The sequence below is a fragment of the Microtus pennsylvanicus genome, chromosome 13 (genome assembly GCF_037038515.1).
Source record: "Microtus pennsylvanicus isolate mMicPen1 chromosome 13, mMicPen1.hap1, whole genome shotgun sequence".
Taxonomy (NCBI): Eukaryota; Metazoa; Chordata; class Mammalia; order Rodentia; family Cricetidae; genus Microtus; species Microtus pennsylvanicus.
In genome coordinates this window covers 65,948,365-65,976,120 of record NC_134591.1, presented here as the reverse complement: position 1 = coordinate 65,976,120, position 27,756 = coordinate 65,948,365, and the positions used below count along the sequence as shown (strand labels likewise).

Sequence of the window (27,756 nt, the reverse complement as noted above, 5' to 3'; positions counted from 1 at the left end):
CCGCTCCGGCCCCTTGTTAAGCCCGCCTCTCCAGAGCGTGCGGCATTCTGCGTGGCTGCAAACGATTGCTTCCGGAGGCGGGTCAGCGGAAGTGACGTCTGAGGCTCGGCCGCCTGCTGTAGTAGGAGGGGCTGAGGTGAGTCCGGAGCCTGAGTCTGAGGTGAGCCCAACGTGGGACAGCGCCGAAGGGAGGTGGGCGCGGTGGGCGCCGGGGGTCCGCTGCCAGCGCCTCCGTCCCGGTTCAGGGGCAGCGCGTGATTCCTAGTCCGGTGCGCGTTCTCGCGGGAGGCGCCGCTGTCTGCCCCTCCTTGGCGGGGACACTGGTCCCGAGGCGTAGTTGCCGGCCAAGTCCCCCAGCCGTGGGGGTCGACCCCGCCGTTAGCGTGCGACACCAGGCTTCGTGCCCAGGCCGCGTGGCGTTTCTGGAATCCACACCGGCCTGGAGGCTCCGGCCCGTGGGTCCAAGGGCCACCGGGACGCGCAGTGAGGACTTGGCCGACCTTGGCCTGGGCCGGGCTGCCTTTGCGGGGGGCGGGGGGCGCGTGGCTGAGGGCGTGAGGCCTTCCCTCCGGCTGGCGTGACACCCTCGCGCACTTGGCCCTGGCGTCCGCCGGGCACCGCTGGACAAAGTTTCTGTCTGACCCGGGAGTACCGGGCCAAGGCCCTCCGTGGAGCAGAGCGGGTCTGCCGAGAGAGGCCGCGCGCCGGGGCGCGTAGACTGCCCCCGCGGAAGGGGCTGCGGTGGCGCCGAGGTGCGAAGACCCGGGGCTGTGGAGCGGGCGAGCGGCTAGCGGGCACGCGGGGGGCGGGGCCTCGGAGCTAAGTTGGTGTCGCCGACAACGGTTTCCTAAAGCTGAGCGCTTATGGTGCCTGGCAGAGGCCGCGGCGGGGGCCGATTGGTTACTTCATTTCTGGTTTGAGCGGCCACGGCGTGCCCTGAGGACCCGCGTGATGCATGAGCACAGCGCTGAGGGACTGGGATGACCTGGATAAGGGTTCTGCCGGGTCCCACGGAGGCAATGGTATGGACCAGGGCTCAGAGAGGGCGTGTTGGGAGCTGATGGCTCAAGAGCAGAGAACTAGGAAGGAAGGGTGGCCGCAAAGCGTGCACTGGCCAGTGTCAGAGCTTGGTTTGGGGAGCTGGAAGATGGGGTCTGGCTGTTTGGTAGGCCCTGCTGGCAGGAGGGCTGTAGAGTCCAGGAGAGTCAATTTAAACACCAGAGCAATAGAATGAGCAGTTTATTAAAATCTGCCTTCACCTAAGGATTAGATTCAGCTGGAGTCTTTGGAGATGGAGCAAGACAGGAGTAGCACATTTAGATGACATTAGCAAGAAGTCTGGCACACAGGGACTTTGTGAGCGTCAACAGGGCTGCACATACCAGAACTTAGACCAGAGACTTTGGGCACTGTCTACTGTACAGCCACTGACTGGCCAGACAAGTCCTTCCCTTTCTCTGTGTATATCATGACAGCTGTCCTGGTAGAAGAGGAACTCCAGATCTCCCTTAAGAGATACTTCCCGTCAAGTTCAGCTCATCCCAGTTCAGCACCAGACCTCGTTCCCCAGTGACTCCTCACCCAGGCATTGCAAACCCTCATGACAAGACCCCTGTCTGCCTTCTGCAGTGTCTTAGGCTACTCTGTTGACTTTTACAAGTTCCTCTCTTTCCTACTCTCTCCAAACTCAACATGGGGTCTTGGGCTGTAGTCAACTCAGATGCCCATCTGCCTGATGCCCAGCCTTCTTTAGAAAAATGTATATTCTTGGTGTTGGATAGACATAAAGCTCACTGAACCTCCATGCCAAGGTAGCTGTGAAGAATGCAGTCAGGAGTATTGCTTTGTTCCTTAGAAATGAGTTTTTACAATAAAACTCAGGAGTAGCGGTCTTGTTTTAAATTTCATTAAGCTCTTCACCCACCTACCCCAATTTCACTGACCTTTAGGGTAGCCTAGAATGGCAGTTTCTCTCTCTCTCTCTTTTTTTTTTGAGACACACTTTCTCTGTAACACCTCTGTCTGTGTTGGAACTCAATCTGTAGACCAGGCTGGCCTTGAACTCAGATCCTCTGTCTCCAGTGCTGGGATTAAAGACGTGAGCCACTACTGCCCAGCAAGTGGCAGATTTTCTTTTCCCCATTTTACAGATGAAGAAACCAGCGTTAAGAGACAGAACCATAGAAGACTAAGCCAAAATTTAAAAAAAAAAAAAAAAGGCTTGTGAGGCTGGAGGTGTGGTTCTGTGATAGAATGTTTGCAGCTGGGGATAGGGTACAGCCTTACGGCCACTTTCATCTTCCCCCACAGCCCAGTAGACTGAAATTAGCCTGAGTTGGCTGTTGACTCTTTCTTTCCCACTTGCGTTTTCAGGAATAAATTCCTGGGCTTGGATCATACCCAGCTTCTGCTTTCCTTTGAGCTATGTAACTACCGAAGGGTTCTATCTGCTTCAGTTAACATTAGAGCCTGGAAATTTCCCTGGGTTGGCCAAGCTTTCTCAGCAAACCTGAAACATAACCTGTAAGGATCCGGGTTTAGAAAAGCCAGTGACAAGGCCGAGTGATGGTGGCGCTTGGCTTTAATCCCAGCACTTGGGAGGCAGAGGCAGGCGGATCTCTGTGAGTTCGAGACCAGCCTGGTCTACAGAGCTAGTTCCAGGACAGGCTCCAAAGCTACAGAGACACCCTGTCTTGAAAAACCAAAAAAAGAAAAGAAAAGCCAGTGACGAGTAAGGGTAGCCTCTTGGGCTAGTTTTCTTCCTTTAAACATTGAAGGTGGTTTTAGCAGTGACTTTGTAGAGGCTTATTTTGTGACTACCAAGTCCCTACTCTGGGTTTGTTTCACAGGAAAGATCTCATGCTCCCAGGAATGGCCTGATATGAAGGAGTCATACCTCCAGCTTTCCCAAGCTGCCCTGTGGGTGCCTTGTCCTTCAAGTGCAGGAGCTGGCTGAGCTGTCAGGAATGGAAGCCAATGTGGTAAGGAGTCTCAAGGCAGGGGCTAGAGAGCTGAGTACTGAACTTGCTGAAGAACTATACAAGGCCCTGAGAGACCAGTTCATTTTTGCTTTTCACTGAGGACCTAGATTTTGAGGAAGCTGCAGTCCTACTTCCTTTTTGGTACATTTCATGAATCCATGTTTTTACTTTTTGTGCAGAGGAAGGAACATGAGGGAACCAGAACAGTCCATACCCAGAGCTAATTCTGGTTCCTTCTTTGGACCCTCCCAACCACTGACTAACAGCACCAGGTGTAGAAACTGGCCCTTATAATTGACTTGACTCACTTCCAGAAGAGAAAGGAAGGCAAGAACAGTAGTTACTTACTCTGAGGCCTTTGGGTTGTCCGTCTCTCTTCTCTAGACTATCCCAATCTGGCAAAACAAGCCACATGGGGCTGCTCGGAGTGTGGTAAGAAGAATTGGGACCAATCTACCCCTGAAACCTTGTCCCCGGGCATCCTTTGAGGTAAGTGTACTGGAAGGTGAGGAAAGTAAAGTCTCAAGAGTATGGGAGGTGGATGCTACTTCTGTGCTGCAGCCACCTTGTCAGTTGCCAAGGCTTTTGTCCACTCTCTCATTTCCTAAGTACGCATATAATAGACCCTGGTCATTGTGCCTTTCTGATTGCATACAGACATGTGACCACAACAGTCAGACTTCGTTTGCTCATAAATTGATAATCTTTCATCTTATCTTTGTTGCTGCTGCTCAATGACTCAGATTTTATAAGCTTCCAGCGATGCATTTTATCAAAGCAGGCCAGAAAGCTTTTGCTAAACCAAGCCTCCAGATGACTTACATCAGAGCTCTGAGGCATTTGTGCCCTGGCAGGTCTCTATTCTCTCTACATGAGTGCTGTGACTCTTGCTTTTCTCACCAGCCCTGTGAGTGGGCCACTTAGCTTCTATTTTTAGTGTTTCTCTGTGGCCTCAAATCCCCATCCTTCTCTTTCTGTCCAAATATGGCCACTGTATTACTGGGCTGTGTTACAGGCTAACCTCTGTGTCTATGGAGGCTTTAGCATCCACTCTACAGCAGAGATCCCTGTCTGCACTAGGTCTCTGAGACCTGCTTCTGTAGTAGAAAGTGATATTCATTAAAGCCAGAAGCCTCCATTAAGAACTCCTGGTGATGCTGGGTGATGTGGCACACACCTTTAATTCCAGCACTTGTAAGGTAGAGGCAAGCCCTGTCTACAGAGTGAGTTCCAGGACAGCCAGGGCTGCACAGAAACCTAGTTTCGGAAGGAAAAGAACTGGTAAGCCACCAGCTCTGTTAGATGGTTAGGGTGGTGAGTGTGGGAAATGGACATGAAAGCATTATGGGCACACAGAGGAGGTAGAAACACGCATGAAAAAACATGGGCCTAGGGAGAAAGAGCAAGCATATATATATGTATGTATATATTATGTATATATATGATGATGATAGCTGCAATCTGTGTAGGAACTGAATCCAGGGTTGGTGTTAGGAGGCAGGATTGGGATCAGAAGTGTATAGTTAGAGGACTAGTGTCTCATTACTGAACACTGTCCAGAACTGTCAAAAGAACATGGGAAGGATCTGGATACTCAGAAGCATCAGAAACAAGGGGAAATAAAGTTGTGGAATGTAACACCGTGGAAGTTTTCCCACATTTGACTATACCCATTGTCCAGATGCTGCTGAGCAAAGATAGTTAAGGACACAGGTTCTTCAAAGAAGGACTATATAAGTACTATTAACATTTAGTATACGGGGCTGGGGAGATGGCTTAGCAGCTGCTCTTCCAGAAAACTTAGGTCTGGTTTCCAGCACCTACATCACAGCTCACAACTATCTATAAATCCAGTTCTAGAAGATCTGACACTTTCTTCTGGCATCTGGTATCCAAGCATGCACACAGCACACGGCCATACATGCAGGCAAGACATCCAAACACATTGGGGGTGGAGAGGTTCAGGCCAGTCCCATTAAATAGCCTGATTTGTAACCAAGAAACTTTCTCCTTACTCTAGGAAGCCTTCCTCACTTAGTACTGGATTAGGTGTCCCATTTTGCATTAATCCAATTAGCTGTCATCATGTTGAATAAATGTTGTGTTTTGCTTTCCTACAGACTCTGCCCAACATTTCTGACCTGTGTTTGAGAGATGTACCTCCAGTCCCTACTTTGGCTGACATTGCCTGGATTGCTGCAGATGAAGAGGAGACATATGCTCGGGTCAGGTAGTCGAGGCAGTAGCTGCTTTTCTGGTGGTGGGGAGCTTTTTCTACCAGAAATGGCGATCAGCAAGGAGGGTGTTTTTTGAGGCTGAGGCCAACAGGAATGAGAGCTATGGTCTTAGAGGGAAGTGGTAGACCCTGTGGGGTGAAGGAATTTAATCGAGTATAGTGGTCAGCTGTCTGTAGTAAGACTTTTTCCCTCTGGTTCAGGAGTGATACGCGCCCCCTAAGACACACTTGGAAGCCCAGCCCTCTGATTGTCATGCAGCGGAATGCTTCGGTGCCCAATCTGCGTGGGTCTGAGGAGAGGCTCCTGGCCCTGAAGAAGCCAGGCCTACCTGCCCTAAGCCGCACCACTGAGCTGCAGGATGAACTAAGCCACTTGCGCAGCCAGATTGCTAAAATAGTGGCAGCAGATGCAGGTAGGAGCCCCACTGAGGATGTAGCATAGCAGGTTGTCCTTTCCCCTGCCCCTGGTTATTGAGCAAGACAAGGATGAGAAAAATTATAGTCTCTGATTCAGAAAGACTTAGGCCTAGGGCTCTAGAGTTGACCTGAGGCCCAGATATCCTGTAATATTTTTTAGAAGATGTCTTACTAGTCATTTATTGATTGGTTTGATTAGGAACAAAATTTTAAGTTAACCAGTGACACTGAGGAAATTTCTTCTCAAAGCCAAAAACTTAATACCCCTTTTCTAATTGTCATTAATATCACATATCCCATGAACCCAAAGAGCTCACTTTTCAATATAAGCATTCCTTACCAGCACCATGAGATATAGCCCCTTAATTACCTATCTCCCTCTAATTGTCTTTTCTACCAGAGAATACTTCTCTATGCAGCTTTCTGCATACAATTAAGGCAGAGGCTTAAACAGAAGGAGAGGAGCCTGCCTTAACCAGAGGCATAGACAATCAATCTCCCCCAAGTGACTCAAAGACATAACTCCTAAACACTATCAGCTAGTGGAGCACATACATAAAAGTTGTAGTGTGAGGGACAGTAAGATGGCTCAGCAGGTAAAGACACTTGCCACCAAGTCTAATTACCTGAGTTCCATCCGTAGGACCCACATGGTAGAGCAAAGAACAGACTCCTGAAAGTTGTCCTCTGACCTACTCTATGGTAAACCTATACCCACCCACATACAATAAATAAATGCAGTATTTTTTTTTAAAAAAAAATTGAGCCATAGAATATGAAAAACTGGTATCATTTCTTAGGAACACTAAAGACAGTTGTCTCAATTAAAACTGGGGAGTTTTGTCTAGAACACTTGAAGCTCATAGCAGAATTCAAACTATCAACTTGAAACACTGTCACAATCAAGAAAATGACAAATGTAGGAACTGCAGGCCTTACTTGGCTTCAGTTTAGAACAGGGCTGCCAACCTGTAGTTCACTGTGCATTGGGAGCATTTAGGACTCATGACTGTGTGTGTGGGACAGGGTTTTCTGTCTTGAACACGACAAGAGCCAGTGCTTCTCTGCCTACTGGAGCCCTCAGTGGGAAGTAGAGTGGGGAAGGCTCCCTTGGGGACACCCTCCCTTAGCACTCTAGGAATGTCATGATGTGGGTTCAGGAAATGAGTGTGCTCTGTGGGTGGTGTTTGTGAGAAGCTTGATGGCAGCCCAGTGTCCATTACATCTATTGTTTTCTCTTTCAGCTTCGTCTTCATTAACGCCAGATTTCTTATCTCCAGGAAGTTCAAATGTCTCTTCTCCTTTACCTTGCTTTGGATCCTCATTCCACTCTACAACTTCCTTTGTCATTAGTGACATCACTGAGGAGACTGAGGGGGAGGTCTCTGAGCTTCCAACAATCCCCCTGCTTTGTTCTGCCAGCCCTGAATGTTGCAAACCAGAACACAAAGCTACCTGCAGCTCATCTGAAGAGGATGACTGCATCTCCCTGTCTAAGGCCAGCAGCTTTGCAGACATGATGGGCATCCTGAAGGATTTTCACCGGATCAAACAGAGCCAAGACCTGTGAGTATCTGATGAGAGCTCAGGTGAGCTTGAGTCAGTTGTGGCTGACGAGGAGTAATTGTTACTACATTCACAAAGCTTGCTGACTGACTAGGGCCTAGTCTGAGGAAAAAGCAAGAGCCTCCAATTGTTCTGTTAAGACTCAGCAGCTAAAGGGCTGTAGAGAGCAAGCAGTTAAAGAGACTGCTCTTCCAGAGGACCTAGGTTCAATTCCCAGCTCACAACTGTCTAACTCCAGTTCCAGGGGATCTGGCAGCCTCACACAAACATACACAGGCAAAATACCAATGCGCATTTAAAACAAAAAAAAAACCCACCTTAGTAGCTTTTTAATTTGCATACTGCTAGCTACCATATTTCAACATGCTCTGCCCTTCAAAGTTGGGAAACTAGCAGACTTTTTGGTGGAAGAATTTCATAAAGATTTTATTTTTAAATAAAATAGCTTGAGGCTGGGACGATGGCTTGGTGGTTAAGAGCAAGACTGCTCTTGTAGAGGACCCAAATTTGATTCTCAATACCCATAGCACAGCCGTCTGTAATCCAGCTCCAGGGGATCTAACACCCCCGGCTTCTGCAGGCACCTGCACTCATACGATACTCTGTAAGATAAAACCTTCAAGTTCTGGTACTTGAGAACCCAGCGGGTTTTTTTTTTTTTTTTTTTTTTTGAGACAGGGTTTCTTTTTCTGTGTAGCCCTGGCTATCCTTGAACTTGCTACATAGACCAGGCTGGCCTAGAACTCCACCTGACTCCAGAAGTGCTGGGACTCAAGGCATGTGCCCTCACACCCAGCTTGAGAGCAAGGTTTTAAGATTCATAATTAGTTCTTAAGTCTGGCTGCACATTAAACTGCTCAGATTTGGGCCTTTGGTTGGTCTTTTCAGTCAAGGTCTTACTGTGAAGCCCTGGCTGGTCTGGTACTCGCTTTGGAGAGTCCTGCCTGTCTCTGCATCCCAAGTACTGGGATCAAAGGCAAGGGTCACTACACCCGGCCCAAATTTGTACACAGCAAACTTACCAAATCAGAATGCCCAGAGAATGGAGCTGTGGTTGCCTTATGCTCAAGTCTAAGGGAATTTGGACAGGCCAAGTTGGAAGCAAGGTCATTTTCTTGAGCTCCTCGAGAAGCTTCCTGGTAGAAAAGCTCTAGAACTGCCTGAGGGAGCCTGCAGTTCTCCAAATGTACTCTGAGCCACTCTACAGGAGCTTGTTTTGGGGGCCTTAGTTGGAGATTGGCCTTGATAGGTAGCCAGTATAGCTGTCCTTGTTAGTGCTGGCCAAGAAACTATCCTAGTCACTGTTCTTCCTATCTGCCCCATAGGGGCTCCTCAATCTCTCGTTTCCCCAAATCCAGCTACTGCCTCACCTCATTTTCGGTTGGCTTTGTACCCTTCCTCTTGTAGTCAGTGTTGTAAAACATGCCCCTTGTCTGTCTCTCTGTAACTCAAGCTGGTCTTGAACTTAGAATCCTTCTGCCTCTGCTCCCTGAGTGCTGGAAATGCAGGTGTTTGTCACTAGGTCACCTTCTGTTACTTGGCTTCTTTATCTTTTTTCCTTAAGACAGGGTTTCTCTGTAAAAGTCCTGGCTGTCCTAGAACTTGCTTTGTAGACCAGGCTAGCCTTGAACTCAGTGAGATCCACCTGCCTGCCTCTCAAGTGCTGGGATTAAAGGTGTGCACCACAACCTCCCAGCCTGTTACTTGACTTCTTAGACCAAATCATATCCAAAATTTTTACTAAATCTCTCCCGTGTGTGTACTGGCCTCTAACAGAAGTAACTGACTAAGACTGTCTCAGCCAGGTCAGCTAAAGTTCAGACATGTGAGTCAGAGTCAGTCTTGGTCTTTGTGTATCGCTTCCAAGACCTGTAAAACACCTGCATGAAATGTGTAGAAGTTAGTAGCTTCAGACAACTAATTTTTAGAGCATTCAGGACCCTCTTGTGTGATAAAGGTATGCCTACACTAGAGTTGATTTGGTTCCAACAGTTCCTTATAATGTAAATGTTTTGCTATTTTTATCTATTAAGGAAAGATGGTGGTAGATTGTCTTGTCTCCAGAACTAGTAAGGATCAGAATGGCGAAGCCATCAGTCACTTACTGCAGACCCTCTTGAAAATAGATCAGAACTCCAAAAAATTGATGGGCCTTCATTTTACCCTTTTTTTGTAGCCATGTAAGAAACAGGCATTCTGGGCTGGAGAGGGTTCTGTAGTTAAGAGCACTGACTTCTCTTCCAGAGAACCCAGGTTCAATTCCCAGCACCCACGTGGCAGCTCTCCAATTCCAGGGGATCCAACGCCCACATACAAATATGCTCATAAAATAAAATATTAAAAGGAAAACAAGAAACAAGTATTATAGGTGCTAAAGGGATGGCTCTGTGGTTAAGAGTACTGGCTGCTCTTCCAGAGGTCCTGAGTTCAATTCTCAGCAACCACATGACAGCTCACAACCATGTATAATGGGGTCTGATGCCCTCTTCTGGCATACAGTCTTATGTACATGCAGACAGAGCACTCATACATAAAATACAGTAAAAAAAAAAATGTGTATATATATATATATATATACACATTCTAGTTAAGAGAAGATGGGGTACAGAAACAGCTGGTTTTAAAGGCCAGAGGTTGACTGTGACTCCATGTCTTTTGTGTGCTGAATCTTCCCATAGGTGTGGGAACATACACTGGCAACTGCTTCACAGAATAGCTGTGAAGATTCAGGAGGTAAAAGGTGCACAGAGAAGTCAGGCGTGGTGGCGCACGCCTTTAATCCCAGCACTTGGGAGGCAGAGGCAGGTGGATCTCTGAGTTTGAGGCCAGCCTGGTCTACAGAGAGAGTTCCAAGACAACTAGGGCTGTTACACAGAGAAACCCCGTCTCAAAAAAAAAAAATGCACATAGAGCACAACCCAGAACAGAGCAATTACTTCCTAAATAGAAGCTCTTGTTGTGTCTCCAGAAGCCGGAGTTTACTGAAGGAAGAAGACCCCGCTGTGCTTATCTCCGAGGTCCTTAGGAGGAAGTTTGCTCTGAAGGAAGAAGACATTAGTAGAAAAGGAAACTGACAGCACTGACTGCAACCTCAGTCTCATGCTCCTGACTCCTTCAATAGCTGCCTTCCTCGCTGCAGATGTCTCTGCCTCCGTTAGAAGTCTGCAAGTGTCTTGCCAACGAGCTAGGGCTTGGGCTGGAAGAGAAGAGCTGGATTATGTGTTACTTGCACTTAAACCTTGACTGAAGCTAAGGTTTGTGGTTTGAGTTTAGGCATTTGTTACAGGTAATCAATCGGGTAGGGTGGAATGTCTGTTTAAGAGGTGAAGTTTCTTGTTTTTCCTAGTCTCTGCGTGAAAATAGGCCCTAAATGAATGACTCAGTTCACTGCATTAGACTCCATAATTGGTCTACTGGACACTTTTGTGCACAGCTGTCACTCTCAGCAGCAGCTTCCTTTCAGCACTACAAGGTTAAGGGGGAGTGGCTGTTTATGTTCACGTTCACAGGGACGATCTTATGCTGCTCCATCAGAACCCACACCAGTGCCCAGCAGTCACCTTTTCCTCTAGCTATGGCAGTCAGGCCACTGAACCAGCCAATACTTGGCTGCTGCAGGGAGGCCTGGGCTATTTTTTTCTTAAACATTTTATAAAACTACAACCAGATCTACCCTCCAGGGCCTCAGCAGTTCTACTGAGTGAAATTATTTTCTTCCATGGACTTAAGTCTGGGAAGGAGAATTGGGGAGAGAAAAGAGCATACTATCCTTCTAGGACAATAACCGATTTCTCTGGGTTGGGCCAAGATTTTATTTTCTGCATCGTGCATGACTCAGGTGCCCTCAGGGCCCTTTTCTCTAAGAATACTGCGTGTCTGAGTTGAAGTACTACCTGACATTAAATGAAGGATTTGGAGAAATGGTGCATTTTCTTTGTCACTGAGTTTTGACCACAGTGGCCTTTGGGGAGGACTCCTGTTAATTGTAAGGTATGTGAGCTTAAACAGGCTCCTTACTTTCTTGCCTTTAGGACAGTGTTTCTCAACCTTCCTAATGCTGTGTCCCTTTAATACAGTTCTTCATGTTGTGGTGACCCCACCACCATAAAATTATTCTGTTGCTATTCTATACTGTAAGTTTGCTACTGTTATGAATCATAATGTAAATATCTGATATGCAGGACACCTAATACACAATCCCAAAGGGATCGTGACCCACATCGAGAACCACTGCTGTAGGAGGAAGTTTCCTGGGGCTGAAGAAATGACCCAGAGGTCAAGACCATTGGTTGCTCTTCCAAGAACCAGGTTGAATTCCCAGCACCACATGGCTGTTCAGTCATTTGTTCTTCTGGTCTCATAGGTATCAGGCTCACATGAGGTAAACAGACATACATTCAGAGAAAACACCCAGACATTTTATTCTAAAAGGTTTTGTTCTCCTTTCCATAGAAAATTTCCAAAATCTCCTAAGAGTAGTTCCATTATTTAGCATTCTGTGTTTGCACATCCTAGAGGCTATTTACGCCTCGGGTGTCATACCTGTGACACAACGGCTATCCGAACAGTGGTGCTCGGGGTAGACTGAACACAGGACAGTTGGCACCAGTTACTAAAACGCTGACTTGGGGCCAGATGGTGATGGCACACACCTTTAATCCCAGCACTCAGAAGGCAAATGCCGTTGGAGCTCTGAGTTCGAGGCCCGCATGGTCTACAAGTGAGTTCCAGGATACCTTGGCTATATTGGGCTGGCAAAATGACTCAGAAAAAGAAAGTCTTGCCACTCAAGCCTGATGATCTGAGCTTGAAATCCATGTAAACGAGATAGGACTCTTGGAAGCTGGTCTCTGTTGTGGCACATGTAATTAATTGCACGTCAGTGTTCCCTTTTCTTTTTGAGCAGAATATGTGGGAGTTTTGCTTTTGTTTTTTGAGATAAGAGTTTCTCTGTATTTTTTTAAAGACCCCCCTCTTTTTTTTTCAATTTATTATTTATATAGTGTTCTGGGCACCAGATATTATAGATGGGTGTGAGCCATTATGTGGTTGCTGGAAATTGAACTCAGGACCTCTGGAACAACAGTCAGTTCTCTTAACCTCTGAGCCAACTCTCCAGACCTTCTCTGTAGCTTTGGAGCCTCTCCTGGAACTCATTCTGTAGACCAGGCTGACCTCGAACTCACAGAGATCTGCCTGTCTCTGCCTCCCAAGTACTGGGATTAAAGGCATGCACCACCACTGCCCAGCCAGGATGTCTGTTTTAGTTAGATTTCTTTTTTTATTATTATTTATTTATTATGTGTACAATATTCTGTCTGCATGTATGCCTGAAGGCCAGAAGACCTCATTACAGATGGTTGTGAGCCACCATGTGGTTGCTGGGAATTGAACTCAGGACCTTTGGAAGGGCAGGCGATGCTCTTAACCGCTGAGCCATCTCTCCAGCCCCCTAGTTAGGTTTCTTATTGCTGTGAAGAGACACCATGAACATGGCAACTTTTAAAAATAAAAACATTTAATTGAGGTGGCTTACTTACAGTTTCAGAGGTTCAATCCATTATGATCATGAAGGGGAACGTGGCAGCGTGCAGGCAGCTGGAACTGAGAGTTACATCTTGAAACATAAAGTGGTCTGACCACCACTCCAAGGAAAGTTTGAAAACAAGAAACCTCATAGCCCACCCCCACAGTGACACACTTCTTCCAATAAGACCATACCTACCCCCAACAAGGCCACACCTCCTAATATTGTCACTCCCTTTGTCGCCATTTTCTTTCAAACCACAGTGTCATTCTAGCTCAGGCTGGTTGAGTATTCCCTAAGTGGCTGTGAGTTGGCCTTGAACTCATGGAAATCCTGTCTCCTAAGTTGTCATACCCAGCTAAAAGTTACTTTTTGAATTATCACTAGATCCAGCTTCACAGTTTTCCAAAAGGAACCTCCCTCTTCTGGGGGGACGGGGCAGGGAGTAATAAAAAAAACCTAGGTTATTACACAGCTCAGATTTGAGAATGGGTAGATAGAGCAAACAACTTGTTTTTAACTGATTTCATTTTATGTCTGTGTACCACATATATGCTCGGTGCCTGCAGAGGTCATGTGGATGCTGGGAACTGAACCTGGGTCTTTACAGAGGTAGCAAATGCTCAACTGCTGAGCCATCTCTCCAGTTCCAGGTCAACAATGTATATAGTTACCATTAAAAAGAAAAAGGATCATGTGCCCTCCCACCAGCTAGCTCCACACACCTGGGTTGGGGAGGGATACATCTCTTAAAATGCAGTTGGGAATAATGGTCCCAAGCTCATGCTTGTGTGGTCCAGCCAGAGGTGAAAAGAGAACATATCTGTAGGAAGCAAAAACAGCCAGGCCTCTGGAAGAACAGAGTAGCAACTCTGAACTAAGAAGTGATTTCAGTCAACAGTTCTGTCCTACTGTCTCAGGTGGCATCCATCCAATGGAATGCACCAGTCACCTTCCTGAGAGAAAAGCATGTCTACCGCACACTGCTTGCTTTATTTACATGAGCATAATGTTCCATAATAACTGCTTCAGCCCACATGGCCTCTCACCTAAACCCTCCTCTCTACCCAGCTCCACTCTTCTTCCCTCCATCTCTGCCACTTCAAGATACACCCACACAAACATTTAAAAGTAGTGTCTGATAACCCGATTACCTTCAGAGTCCTGGGTAAAGAGCAGGTTTGGCTGCAGCTGTAACAGAGTAGGCTCTTGTTGGCACTGAGCCTGAGGGCTGTCAGGAAACGGCCCTGAGCCTTGATTCCTATCATTGGTTATATCTTGCAAAGGCATTTTAGTGTTGTGGGCAATGACCTGCTGGCCTTGGGAATCCTCAGTGAAAAGCTGACTCCATGAGTCCCTCTCATTCCTTTCACTATCCCAGGAAAACACAGAAAGAGGGCTTTTTGCCACCAACAGCGGTTTTTTCCTACTCCAGGATTCTAACCTGTAGGTTTGAAGATGCACAGAGGCCTGCCTATTTTCCTTGGCAGTCCCTTTTTCTCCCAGTTCAGCTTTGTCCAAGGGCTGATAGCATTTACCCGCAGACGGTCTAATGTGGCTTCCCATGCCTGGACAGTTTGTCTTAGATTCATGAAGCCATTCCCTTTTCTTTCTGGCCTCTCTTCGGTCCAGCAAACAATAACCGTCCATGTCCTGGGTAAAGGAAGAAGTCAGGGAGGCTTCACTTGGTCCAGCGTCCATCAGGATGTCAGGCTGGGGCGAAGATGTTGTAGTAAAAGACGGTGTTTCCAAAATGTGGCAGCTAGGGAACTGGGAAGATGGAGGAGAATGTCCAGCTTCCTGGATGTCTGCAGGAGCTGATGTGGTCAAAGGTAATACCAAACAATCCCCCAATCCCTGGGTTCTCTTGCATTCTTTGTTGATCTGATTTTCTTTGAGAGATAAAATGCTCTTCTGGTTCCCCTCATTTGCCATTCCTAATGAAACGAAAGATAATTCCACTAAAAAAAATGCCCTGAGCAGGATTTTGTTGTTTTCTGAGAACAGTATCAGCTGCTATTACTGCTGGGCACAGGAGTCCTAGACTCTTGAAATAACTTCATGGCTAATAGTCCTGTTTTCAATCTTGCTTTTCCATGCTGAATGCTCTAAAACTTCCGTCATATATTCCCCTACTCAAACACGTGGATGCTCCCAGTAACCTACATCTACCTAATATGTCAAGTGTGGTTTACAGTTAGACCATGGCCAACTTCTCCAACTCAGTTTTTGTTACATGCTTTTTAACACAGGGCAAAATAGTTTTTCTTCTTAAACTTTTTATTTACTATGGTTCCTACTGAACATTGATCCTGCCACTAGCTAACACAAATCCAAATATTACCCTTAAGGAAATATTCTCGGCAGATGTTTTGTAAGGTCATAAAATCATTATCAATCTCTATAAAATTTCCTGGTAATATTAGGATGCTAAATCAACCAGTTACAAACTTAACAACTAGCGTCTAGCTAGTCCATTTCATTAAGTGTAGGATGGATCCTGTTCTCCCTTAAGGATGAATGAAACAGATTCTCATTCTACTCAAATTATATCAAGATACAGTTTTAAAAAGCAGAATGGTAGGTTTATTTTTGTCCTCTCCTAATAAGTTACACTGCAGAAACTTCTGTGAGAACACTCGCTTTTTCTTATAATTCAACAGTATGTAAAATAAATACACAAGATTTTGTGCCTGGAGAAAGTTGATTTTGGGGGTACAGAGGAAGCTTTCCTTGTTATGTAAATTAAAAGTGTAAGTTTTATGTGGAGGAGAAATAGTGCACACACATTCTGTTTATACAGAACAATCCTGAGTGACACCCAAGAGTGGGCCCACCCCCTCCACCTGGCTCTGTATGCTCATGCCTCTGAGCTCTCATGTATGCCCCTTCTCACTGCTCTGGACAAATAAGTTAAAATTAGACGGAGTAGAACAGAACCAGCAAAGCACACATATAAAAAGCATGTATAATATATTCCTTTTCCAGAGCAACATCTACAGTTCATAAATGTTTCTACATGGAGAAATGAACACACTTATTCTGCTCCTCAGATAATGTAATATTCCCAGGCGGGTCACCATACCTGGTTGCAAGGTGACAAAGGATGCAATACTGGTCTGCCGAGTGCTTCTTCTTTGAATAAAAGAAATATCACATTTTCTCTCTCCAGGAAGCAATGTCAGCATTTTGGTGCCTGGTTTGATTAAATGTGTCTGAGGGAGAAAAATAATTGAACCTATTACTATACCAGTGACTCATATTAGTTCACCCTGTACTCTAGGTAGTTTGTACTGGACATCACCTCCCACTACTTCCTGCCATCTTGAGTGAGGATCCTGACCTCAGGAATCACATATTCCAAGTAGCCCAGTCTTTCCAATTTCCAATACTTATCAATAAGGCTAACCAAAGAGAATTTATCAAAGTATCCAAAAATGAGGCACTCTTCTTTAGATTTAGAATAATTCTGTACTGGCAGTTGATACATTTTCAGTGGTTTTCAAATATTCACTCAATGGTTCAGAACATGGCCACGGAACCAGTCTAACCCTTCATGGTCAAAAGTCCTAAAAAAACTCAGAAGAAACAAACATAAAGGTGACATGACAAACCTATAGCCATCATTGGAGTACTTAAGGAAAAATTCAAAGCATCCACTAAAATCAGGAGAAAGTCAAAGGCGTCTGTCTACTTTTTCTACTCTGAACCAGTGTTAGCAGTCTTAGCTAGAGAATTAAAAAAGCAAATGGAAGGGGCACACATAGGAAACACCAAAGATCCCTTCTCGTAAATGATAATCTGTACATAGAGGCTCTACACACTACCAGAAAACCTTAAGAACTGATAAATACTTTCAGCAAGGCGTCAAGATACATTAGCATACATCCATCTGTAGCCTTCCTATATACCAATAACAAGTATGCCAAGGAAGAAAGCATATCCAAAATTACCTCAGGAAAGAATACCTTGGCATAAACTTAACCAAATAATTGAAAAATCTCTATAATTATAATGGAAACTTTAATAAAACACTCAGAGAAAAGATCTTCCATGCTCATAACTTCCAAGAACTGATACTGTGAAAATGGCTACCTTTACCTTGGTCATTAATACTGTCCATTTGACAAGAGTTAAAACAGCTTAGGAGGCAAGCTTCTGGGGCGCACTGGGAAGGAATTATTTAGATTAGGTTCGCTCCTGGCCATGCGGGATTATTTTAAATTAACTGAGGTGGGAGGACTCACTCTTAAACAGGCAGCGCCATGCAGAAAAAGGAGAAAGCTGGCTGAGCCTCCAGCAGTCATTCTCTGCTACCAACTGCAGGTGCAAGGCGACCAAATGACCACCACAGGTACTGTCCCCTCCAACGTGAGCCAAAATTAACCCACAGGAAACTTACCAATCTACAAATCCCATGCCACCCCCATCAAAACACCAACATCATTCTTCACAGAATAGGAGAAAACCTTAAAATTCATTTGGAATCACTAAAGAAAGACTCTGGATAGCCAAAGCAATCCTGAGTAAAAAGAATGCAGGAGATCTTGCCACACTCGATTCCAAGTTATGCTTCAGAGCTATAGTAATAAAGAGCATGGTACTTGGACAAAAACACCTCCATCTTATGGAGGCAGTTTTTCAGTTGAGGCTCCTTCCTCTCTGTTGACTGTAGCTTGTGTCAAGTTGACATAAACCAGCCAGTACAGGGCTGGAGAGATGGCTCTAGCGACTAAGAGCATTGGCTACTACTCTTCCAGAGGACCCAGGTCCAATTCCCAGCACCAATATTCCTGGCAGCTAACTGGTCTAGAAGCCCAGTTCCAGGAGATCTCAGACAAGAACTCTTCTTGTCTGAGGGCCCCAGGCATGCACCCAGTACACAGTCACATGTGTAGGCAAAACACCCATACTCATAAAACTTAAAGGGAAAAAATGACAACAAATGTGGGTAAAAAGGAATCCTTATTCACTGTTGGTGGGTGTGTAACGCAATGCAGCCACCGTGGAAATCAGTGTGGACCTTTCTCAAAAAAATCCAGAACCAGAACTAGCATGTGACTCACCTCTTCCACTCCTGAGCATATGCCCCGAGGTTAGAACCTATTGCAGTCATACTTGCTCATCCATGTTTATTGCTGTTCAATTCCCAACACCAAGGAGACGTTATCAACCCAGAGGTTCATCAGCAGGTGAGAACGGTTAATGAAAATGTGGTATACATACATAATAGAATTATTCAACTTTAAAAAAAATGAAATTATGCAATTTTCAAGAAAATGAATAGAACTGGGAAACTTACATTGTGAGGCAACAAAGCCTCAGAAATACAAATACAGCCTGTGCTCTCATGAAGGCAGACTTAAATTCTAATTTGTACAAATTCACACCGGTGTGGGGGCTGAGAGAGTATAAATTCCAGGAAACTTAGAAAAGGGCCTATGGAAGGAGAAAACACAAACTAAGAAGCAGTGAGGGTGATAAAATGTGTATGGTAGTGAAAATACCGAGGGCAGGAAAGAGATGTAGTAATGAAGGTGGTACCAGGAAATGGAACCAAAAAAAAAAAAAAAACACCTGCTGCTTTGCATGCTAAAAAAAAAAGTAGTAAAATACAAGCCATGAAACAGCACCAACGCTGCACGGCAGACTTCCCTAGCTTTCTGTTTGGAAGCACTTTCCAGGTCAATGTGTACCTATGCTGAGCACTGCGGTCTTCGTGAGCTAAGTCAACATGAGATTGGGACTTGGGGAAGCTGAGGTAAGATCTGCAGTTCAGAGATGACTTCCAGACATCTACAGAGATCCCTTCAGTCTCTGCTCAGGCTACACTTGTATTTGAGAAACAGCCAGCTCAAACTGCAGGCTGAATGATTCCCAGAGCTCACACAAGACCAAGACACTGGAGTTCCCACAACCCAGGGAAAACAGTCACGAGTTTCCATGTCATATGTTCTATGCTAACATGACCATCCTATTTTTACGTGAAAGAGGTCCTTATTGTTTCACCTTGAATATGGGGGAAATCCTGTGACTATCCTGAACCTCCAAACAAGAATGCACACACTTCTGCCTTGCTCCCTGGAGATGCTCACTCTTGGAACCTAGCCAACACATTTGAAGACGCCCACACTGGCATATGGGTCTTCAGTTTTATAGAAACACACACATCTTAAATATGTGAAATATTGTGAATGATATCTGAGTGTCTACATGCAAGATGCTGAAATGAAAACAAAACAGACTCTGCCCTGGACAAGTTTGGAGCTTTGAAGAGAAAACAAGCTATTAATAAATAGTTACTACATATATGCTAAATCCTATAAAGAAAACTACAGGTCAGAAAATTGTAAGCCTTCAATTGACAAGACATCTGAGAATAAAGCTTTTTACAGCCAGGCTCGGTAGTGCAAGCCTTCAAGTTCAGCACTCAGCAGGCAGAAGCAGGCAAGGCCAGCCTAGTCTACATAGTGAGTTCCAGGCCAGCCAGGGCTACACAGTGTAATAAATGGCTACATATAAACAAAGTGTTTTGCTAGGGTGGTCATTAGTTACTTTTCTCATGCTGTGCTAAAACATCATGCCAAGGCAGGTTATAGGAATTTTATTTACAATTCCAGAGGGTTAAGGGTCTGTCATGGCCAAGTGTGGCAGCTGGAATGATCCCTTCCTAGCTGAGGGATCACATCTTGAACTGCAAGCATGAGGCAGAGAGCACAAGTTAGAAATGACACCCGTCCTTAAATTCTCAAAGCTTGCCTCCACTGACACACTTCCTCTAAAATAAGGCCACAGCTCCTAAGCCTCCCAAAACAGTACCAACCTAGGACCAAGTATTCAAATGGCCAAGACTATGGGAATATCTCGTCTAAACCGCGGGTCCTCTTTGGTAGGCACTAAAGGAAATTCAAAGTGCTGGCAGACAATGACACTGTCAGCTCTAGCTGTCTGAGAATACCTATGGACTTGGGGAGCGACTGAGCACTCTCAGAACAGAGAGCGACTCAGGTACAAAGTCCTTGGCTGATTCTCGTATCTGAACATAAAGACAGATACTATGTCTATGTGTACTCTGTACTGCTGAAGAAAGCCTGCCTATGAGCCAGGCTTGGTGGTACGTGCCTGTAATTCCAGAACTTGGGAGGTAGAGACAGAAGGATCATTAGTTCAAGATCATTCTCTTCAATACAGCAGTTGGAGGTCTGTCAGCATGGGATGTGTGTGTGTTGATTTTATTCTTTGATGAGTATGGGTGTGCATGACCATAATCCCAAGGCAGGACAGAGGACTCATGCCTTTTACACAGTCCAGGACATTATTCAAACAAGTTTTACTTGGAGAGTTTCAATTGGTGCGCATAAAGCAAGCAGGTGTGAGTTCTAGAAGGTGGTATGGTTAGTACCAGTCAGTGTCAGGTAGGGGAGATCAGCAAAGCCCGTCAGACAGACCACATCTAGCTGTCCCTCAGGGAACTGATCACCAGCAAAGAGCTGTATAGGGCAGGAAACGGGATCTACCACACGGAGGAACTCCGAGGTCCTAGGTTAGAGTACGAGCTTGAGACCTGTTATAGTCAATGGCCTCTGCTGCCGGCATGAGAATATTAACTTCTAATTAAAATGGGTGCCAGAATGACATAGAGCATGAGCTCCCACAAGCGCTGCCATCTTGGACTCTGCCACCATTAAGCCTTTCCATTCAATGAGATAAGCTTTGCCTCTCTATCAGGAAGAAATGAGGCAGTGTCAGAAAGGGGAGCGTTAACCACTCCCACAGCCACGCTCCTGGAGCTCTCCAGATGATTTCTATCCCCAAAAGCTCAGTCCTCCCACTCATTCCGCAGAGTGAAAGAGTAAGACACTAGAACAGGAGCAGAGAACACAAAGCTGGACCGATGTGTTCACTCAGCAGACAACTGTTTACTGAGCAGAACTGCTTGGCAGACCACCTGCTGGACATCCGTGCGGATGGAGAGAGATGCACCAGAGGACGGGTTAAATACACAGCATGTTGTGTGTCTGATGAGCAGTGCTGCGGTGAAAAGTAAAGACAGTGAGGGAGTGTGTGGTTTCGGCACCAAGGCTCCTACTTTATGGTGGCTAAGAAGAACTCACTGATCTGAGCACACACAGAATAGAGCAATGGAACCTTCTAATCCCTCCACACAGGCAGAGAAGTGCAAAAGCACCAGGCAGAGGTACCCGGAGAACAGCAAGGTCAGTACGGCTGAAGCGGACAGAATGAGGCAGAGAAATGGACCAGGTGAAAGCTGAATGGCGTGAGAGCACACACACTGAAACGGCGCTCGAGGGACTGAAAGGAGCGTCTGGTTGTTATGGGGGATGGAGTAAATTAAACTGAACGAATGGTCATTCCGGAGCATGTGAGAGACAGGGTAAGAAACCTGACTATAAACTTGGCATTGGGGCATCCTCTCATAATCCCACTATGTGGGAAGCTGAGGCTGGAAGATTTTGAGTTTGGGAACATAGTGGGTCCTTGTCTGAAGAGAGGAGGGGGACAGAAATGAGGATATAGTAGGTGGTAGAGAGAGGCTCAGACACAGTGAGGCCCTATGTTCAATCCAAGGACAAAATGACAGGATGGGAGGAGGACCGGAGGGAAGAACTCTAACTCCATCTGACAGCCCAGCAGAGAATGTGCTGACTGGAGAGATCAGGGTGGCAGTCAGTGCTCCACCGCGCTGGCCTAGAAACCGATGGCGACTCAGCCGAAATGGTATGCTCACAATTCCATTTCTCCTGATCATGTCCTTTAATTATGACATTTAAACGTAACAAAATGGAGCTGGCAAATATATTAATCATCTTAAATTTGTGTTATCTCTAACATGTAGGAAAAACCCTTTTCCCTAAGGCTCACTAGGGTGTGTTCACATGTACACAGTGGATCATACACACACACATGCATACAAACGACAAAAAAGGCTGGGAAAGCAGCTTAGTGGCAGAGCACTTGCCTGGCATGTGCGAGGCCCTAGATTCAATCCCTAGTGCTGCAAGGAGGCAGTGAATATTTTCCAGTGTTTTTACATAGAAGAAGCACAGTTAAATATAAAACTTAGAAGTTACATCAATTAGCCTTTTGAGGTATCATACTGTCATAACTTGTAGGGCTATGTGGAAAGCTCTCTGTATCTAGCAGGAGGTGGGCAGCTGTGACCGTGTGAGGAAATCCCTCACACTCGAGGTTTTGCTTTCTGTGTCTCAGTATCTACAGCAACTCAAGCCTAACATATTAATGGAAGTCACAGAAATAAACAGTTTTAATTTGAATTATTCTCAGCATGGTGGTAAATTTCTACACCATCCTACTGCAGCAGGATGTGGAACATCTTTCTCCACTGTATTTACACCATATATTCTACTCTCCCCATGAGAACCGAGAGACCGCGTTTGCGCACCTCTTATAACAGCATTTGTTAGAGCTACTTCTTTTCTATTATTGTTCTGCAGAAGGTTAAAACTTGAGGGCTAGGGATGGATTTCAGTGGGTAGAGTGGTTATCTAGCATACATAAAGCACCGAATTTGATCCCTAGCACCCTATAAAATTGGGCATAACAGCACAGGCTTAAAATTCAGCACCCAGGAGACAGAGATGGGTGATCAAAAGTTTAGGTCATCCTTGACCTTGTATGAGCTCAAGGCCAACCTGTACTATGTGAAACCCTTTCTTCATAAGGGCTGTAGAGTCAACAGTGCTTGCTGGTCCAAAGGATCCAAGTTTGGTTCTAGTACTTACAATCAGGCAGTTCACAATTGCTTTTGACTCCATTTCCAGGGGACCTCTGGCCTCCACAGGCACGTGCATCCGCGTACACATACCCCAACACAGGCACGCACACCTACACATAACTAGAGAACAAGAAATCTCGCCCTTCATAGTGACACACACTTTTAATTCCAGGACTTGGGAGAGACCAGCCTCATCTATATAGTGAGTTCCAGGGCAGTCAGGGCTACAGCGAAACTCTCTCTCAAAATAATAACCCAGCATTCACTCAGGAGACAGAGGCAGGTGGAGTTCTATGAATTTGAGGGCATATAGCATATATAGGGTTCAGTACAGAGGTTTCAAACACCCACTAGATTAGGGGGACATATATACACATGTCTTAAAGGATACCAACCTGTTAACTGTAGCTACCACCAATGAGGCCTTTTGTTTTTAAAACAATTCAGTATTATTTGTCTGGTTTTATTTTAATAAGTATGTATGGGTGTCTGTCAAGTAGCCCAGTGGCCTTGAACTCTTTTGAATTTGCCTATCCCCATTTCCTACATGCTGGGGTTACAGGCCTGTGCTACCATGCCTGACTAAATACTTTTTAAATTTAAAAAGAAAAAAAAAAAAGAAACAAAGAAAACAACTATCTGCTGTACCAAAACCTAGGTGGAGAGGCCAACACTGCATGTCTGTGGTGGTGAGAACAGATAAGACACAAACCCACTCTAAACATAGGCTGAAGGGTGTGCTTCCCTCATTCGCTCCAAAATGAAAGTCAGCTTTGTTCAGAGACCAAGAGGGGTGAGGCAGGTTTTCCAAAGCATTGGCCAGTAGCTTTGCTCTGTGACCTCCCTGCTCTAGAAAAGGCAGGTTTCTGTCTTCTGTTAGAGATGCCGTGGTGCTCTTCTCTGCTATCTGCAGTGTTTTATGAGAATGCAGAAGGAAGAAAACATTCCCAACACTAAGTGTGTGGCTTTTTCCTCACAGCCTAGAAAACAATCCAGCAGCAGACACCAGCCAAGTGTCCTCTACCGCAATTCTCATCCTGACACCATCCCACAGATGATGTCAGATCCCACAGGCTGAGTCAGGCCCCAAAAAAGCTACCCCATTTAGATGCCAATCCCAAGCCCAGGGTTGTTTACCTGTGCTATGCATTGCACAAACCACAGTCATTTGCTCTGGAGAAGCTCACAGAGCCTAGAGAAATACTAGCATTTCCTGTTTTCTTTAAATATTACCAAGGGCTCCATGTGATAGCATAAACTGTCATCTCAGCAGGAGGGAGGCAGGAGGACCAAGGAAAGTTAAAGGCCAGTCTGGTCTACATGGGGAGCTCCAGGACAATCTGGGCTACATAAAAAGAAAACAAACAAAAATAGTAATAATTCCACAGGATACCAAAGAAAACATATATATATGGTGTAGATGGTGAGGGAAAAGGATGTATAACATCTCGTCACAGAAATGGCTTTTAGGTTTGATGTGGGATGTCCTTCTGTATATGTGTTGCTTTTATTGGTTGATGGTAAAGCTATTTCAGCCAATGGCTTGGCACAGTAAAGCCAGGTGGGAAATCCCAGCACAGATGTAGAGAGTAGGCAGAGTCAAGGAGATGCCATGTAGCTGTTGAAGGAGAAGTACACCGCCGGAACCTTACTGGTAAGCCACAGCCTCATGGCGATACACAGATTAATAGAAATGGGTTAATTTAAGATATAAGAGTTAGCTAGGAATACACTTGAGCTATTGTCCAAACAGTGTTTAATTAATATAGTTTCTGTGATTATTCGGGTCTGGGAAGCCGGGAAACAAATACGCAGTCTCTGTTTCCATGGGTTTTATGTTTTGTTATTTCCCAAGATAGTTTCACTGAATAGTCCAAGCTGACCTGGAAATCACCCATTCAAAGATGGCCTCAACACGCAATCCTCTTGCCTCCAGCTTCTGGGTCACATGCCATCAAACCTAGCTCATAAGCTGTTTGAAATAGCAAAAGATGGAAGACAACTTTTCATCAATTAGGGACTACTGAAAAGATACAGGAAGACACATTAGACACAGACACACACGCGTACACAGTGCTATGGACACTGGCCACATGGAGTTCATACACTGAAGCATTAACTCCCAATGAGATGGTACCTTTGGGAAGTAATCAGTATTGGATGAGGCCAAGTGGGTCTCTCAGGACACTAGAGAGCCTGCTGTTTCTCTCTCCATGCATGTCCCCACACTGGCATGCACCACACTGTCACCTCAGCACACTGCAGGAATCCTCACCAGAGGAGTATGATGGCACCCTGCTCTCAAGACTCGCAATCCTTAGAACTGAGAAAACCAATTCTGCTGTTTAAACCATCTAGACTATGCTATTTTCTTATGGCATCCTGGGCTTACTAAAGTAATGTCACTGCATACAATGAATGGCATTTGATATCTGTAATATTACAAAGGCACAAGGCAGCTCATGAAGCAAAAAGTAAAGACAAAGTTACATGCTGCAGACATGGCTCAGTGGTTAAGAGAGCTTGATGCTCTTCCACAGGCCCCAAGTTCAGTTCCCAGCACCCACAAAACTCCAGCTCACTTCCAAGGTCATCCATTCAGGCATTTATGCATAAACGAAAAGTTTTTAAAATCTTAACACACACACAGGCTAGAGAGATGGCTCAGTGGTTAAGAGCACTGGCTGCTCTTCCAAAGGACCCAGGTTCAATTCCCAGCACCCACACGGCAGCTCACAACTGTCTTCTAACTCCAGTTCCAGGGCACCTGAATCCTTCAAACCAATGCACATAAAATGAGTTTAAATAAACTATTTTATAAAAAAGATGCATTTGCTTGTTGCAGACACAGAAATCCCTGGAAAACTACAGTAATTCCAGAGCAAGGCAATACCAGGCCTCATTGTGCGTACCGCACCTTTAACTTGCAGAGTGCATCAATAGATTACCTGTCACTGTACACGCTACACCTTTACATTTCAGAGCGCATCAATAGAGTACCTATCACTGTACACGCTACGCCTTTAAATTTCAGAGCGCGTCAATAGAATACCGATTCCAAAAATGTTCTTAAGAGGGGAAAAATAGCCTTTAACAAGTCAGCAGTAATCTTTCTGATTCCACGTCCTGCCTGGTTATATGGACCAGCTGTATCACAAAAAGTAACATTACCTGAAACCTGGCATAATGACCAGCAGGAAATACTAAACAACTATCTCACACGTGTTGGTAATGACCTAATCAGGCGAACCTGGAGGAAAAGATCAATGACACCGGCAACGCATATTAAATGCCCACTACAGTCGCCAGCACCCCAGGGATGCCCGTTTAATCTTGAGCCAGATCCTCGCCCTGCATTTTCGATGTTCTGGCAGGCTGGGGAGAACACACCCGGTGGGTGACCCTAGTTGAGCCTCTCCCAGGATGCCATAGGACGACTTAGGCGCCGGCTTAGGCCGCGCGCAGCCCGTAGCCCCGAAGTTGTCCTCCCTCCAGGCCGGCCCCCTCCCGTCGGGCGTCCCCAAAGCCCGCGTGCCGCTTCAACCACTGCGGCCCACCTGCACCTTCCGCCTCTTCAGCGCCGCCGCGTCCAGCCACACGCCACACGCCTCCTCCTTCTTCTCCTCGGGCCCTCTGCGTCCCATGGCGGCCACAAACGCGCGCCCCTGCAGCCGCCGTTTGCGCCGACGCGCGTTTGGATCTCGCGCCGCTGCGGGAGGCGGGGCCCCTCCGCGGCCGCCAAGACGTAGGCCCCGCCCCCGACCACGCCCAGTGCCCGAGAGAGACTCCTTTTCCCGCCTTATTATCCACGCCTGTGTGGACCCTGGAGCACAGAGAGGTCTAGAAAGCCCTCTGCGTGCGTGGGTCGCCACCGCGTTTGTTTTGGCAGCACTGCGCATTTTTCATATATTTTTTCATATATATGTATGTATATGTATATATAAACTATATATATTTCATATATTTGTATGTACACCTATTACACATATGTGTGTATATATATATTTTAATTATATATAGGTGTGTGTGTGTCTACGGGGGCAGAACAGTCAGATCTCTTTAGCTGCCATATGGGTACTGGGAATCAAACCCTGGTCCTCTGGGAGAGCATCCAGTTCTCTTAACCGCTGAGCCATCTCTCCAGCCCCAAACTGCACTGTTTGCCTACTCAGAGCCTCCTCTCCCACAAAGGAAGCCGTGGAACCAGGCTCTGGACCCCACTCCAAACCTTCCGGCCCCAGCGCTGACCTAACTACCTGACACTCAAGGTTGCCACTAACTGGCATGTAAGAGTCACTGAGCTACTACACGGAAGATTTTTGAAAGCATGAAATAAAAATTGAAATCAAGGAGTAAGGATATGGCTCATTTGATAGGGTGCTTGTCACGCATGGTGGAAGGGTGTTAATGCCAGCGCTTGGGAAGCAGAGGCAGGTTTCTGTGAGTTCAAAGCAAAACTAAGTATAAGTTTGTTACAATTATGTGTAATTATATGTAGGGGGGTGTACAAGTGAGTGACGGTTCCTTCAGAGGCATCGTACCCTTGGGGCTGGAGGTCCCGGAGATTGTGAGCCACCCAACGTGTGTGGGAAATCTAACTCAGATCTTCTGGAAGGGCAGTCCACACTCTTAACCACCGAGCATCTCTCCAGCCTCAGGTGTATATCTCTTATAAATTTTATACATGTCATTTCATATACATTTTCACATGTGTAAGTTTCCTGTGTCGTCTATGAAGAGCCCCGGAATGTGTTGTCGGTGGAAGGATATGTCCTAGCCGATTATTCATTTGCCACGCTGGGGATTGAGCTACAATCAGCTCGATCACCAGTCCTCTCTGATACAGGGTCTTTCCGCTTCCCAGGCTGCCATTCTACCACTGAGCCTTGTCCTCAGCCCTTAGATTTTAAACACAGTTTAACTAGCTCTAAAATTTAGTTAATTTTAAAACTGCTCTTTAATCCCTCAAAATGACAAATATGTATATACTTCATCACACACACACACACACATTCTCCACATCAATTTTATCCTCAGATAAACATAAAACTCCCTGCTCCACAACAACCCCTCAGCACCCTGCTGCTTCAAAAGAAAAAAAAAACTCCTTTAGGTGCTGGACAGATTGCTCAGCAGTTAAGAGTGCTCTTCCAGAGGATAGGGGTTCAGTTCCCAGCACCTACATGGCAGCTCACAACTGTCTGTAACTCCAAGAGCTGACGCCCTCCCACAAGACCTTTTTTTTTTTTTTTTGGTGGAGACAGGGTTTCAC

General features: G+C 45.8%; 2 protein-coding genes across 7 annotated transcripts; one reads left to right on the top strand and one right to left on the bottom strand.

Moving 5' to 3' along the window:
- Positions 1-62: 62 nt before the first annotated feature.
- Mtfr1l (mitochondrial fission regulator 1 like) lies at positions 63-15,417 on the top strand. Of its 4 annotated transcripts, none has more exons than XM_075944551.1 (7): positions 63-160; positions 2,850-2,981; positions 3,366-3,470; positions 5,102-5,211; positions 5,419-5,630; positions 6,915-7,200; positions 10,169-11,128. In XM_075944551.1, exons 2-7 carry the CDS (start codon positions 2,967-2,969, stop codon positions 10,272-10,274), a joined length of 834 nt encoding a protein of 277 aa, XP_075800666.1. In that variant the 5' UTR covers positions 63-160; positions 2,850-2,966; the 3' UTR covers positions 10,275-11,128. The 4 variants fall into 4 exon arrangements, with proteins under 4 accessions (XP_075800666.1, XP_075800663.1, XP_075800665.1 ...); XM_075944548.1 differs by having other exon boundaries at positions 65-160; positions 6,879-7,200; positions 10,169-15,417; XM_075944550.1 differs by having other exon boundaries at positions 93-136; positions 6,879-7,200.
- Positions 12,701-26,175, bottom strand: Aunip (aurora kinase A and ninein interacting protein). Of its 3 annotated transcripts, none has more exons than XM_075944544.1 (3): positions 26,042-26,175; positions 15,813-15,942; positions 12,701-14,664 (listed from the first exon to the last, which is right to left on the bottom strand). In XM_075944544.1, exons 1-3 carry the CDS (start codon positions 26,126-26,128, stop codon positions 13,853-13,855), a joined length of 1,029 nt encoding a protein of 342 aa, XP_075800659.1. In that variant the 5' UTR covers positions 26,129-26,175; the 3' UTR covers positions 12,701-13,852. The 3 variants fall into 3 exon arrangements, with proteins under 3 accessions (XP_075800659.1, XP_075800660.1, XP_075800661.1); XM_075944545.1 differs by having other exon boundaries at positions 14,293-14,380; XM_075944546.1 differs by having other exon boundaries at positions 14,382-14,497.
- Between the last annotated feature and the right edge of the window lie 1,581 nt (positions 26,176-27,756).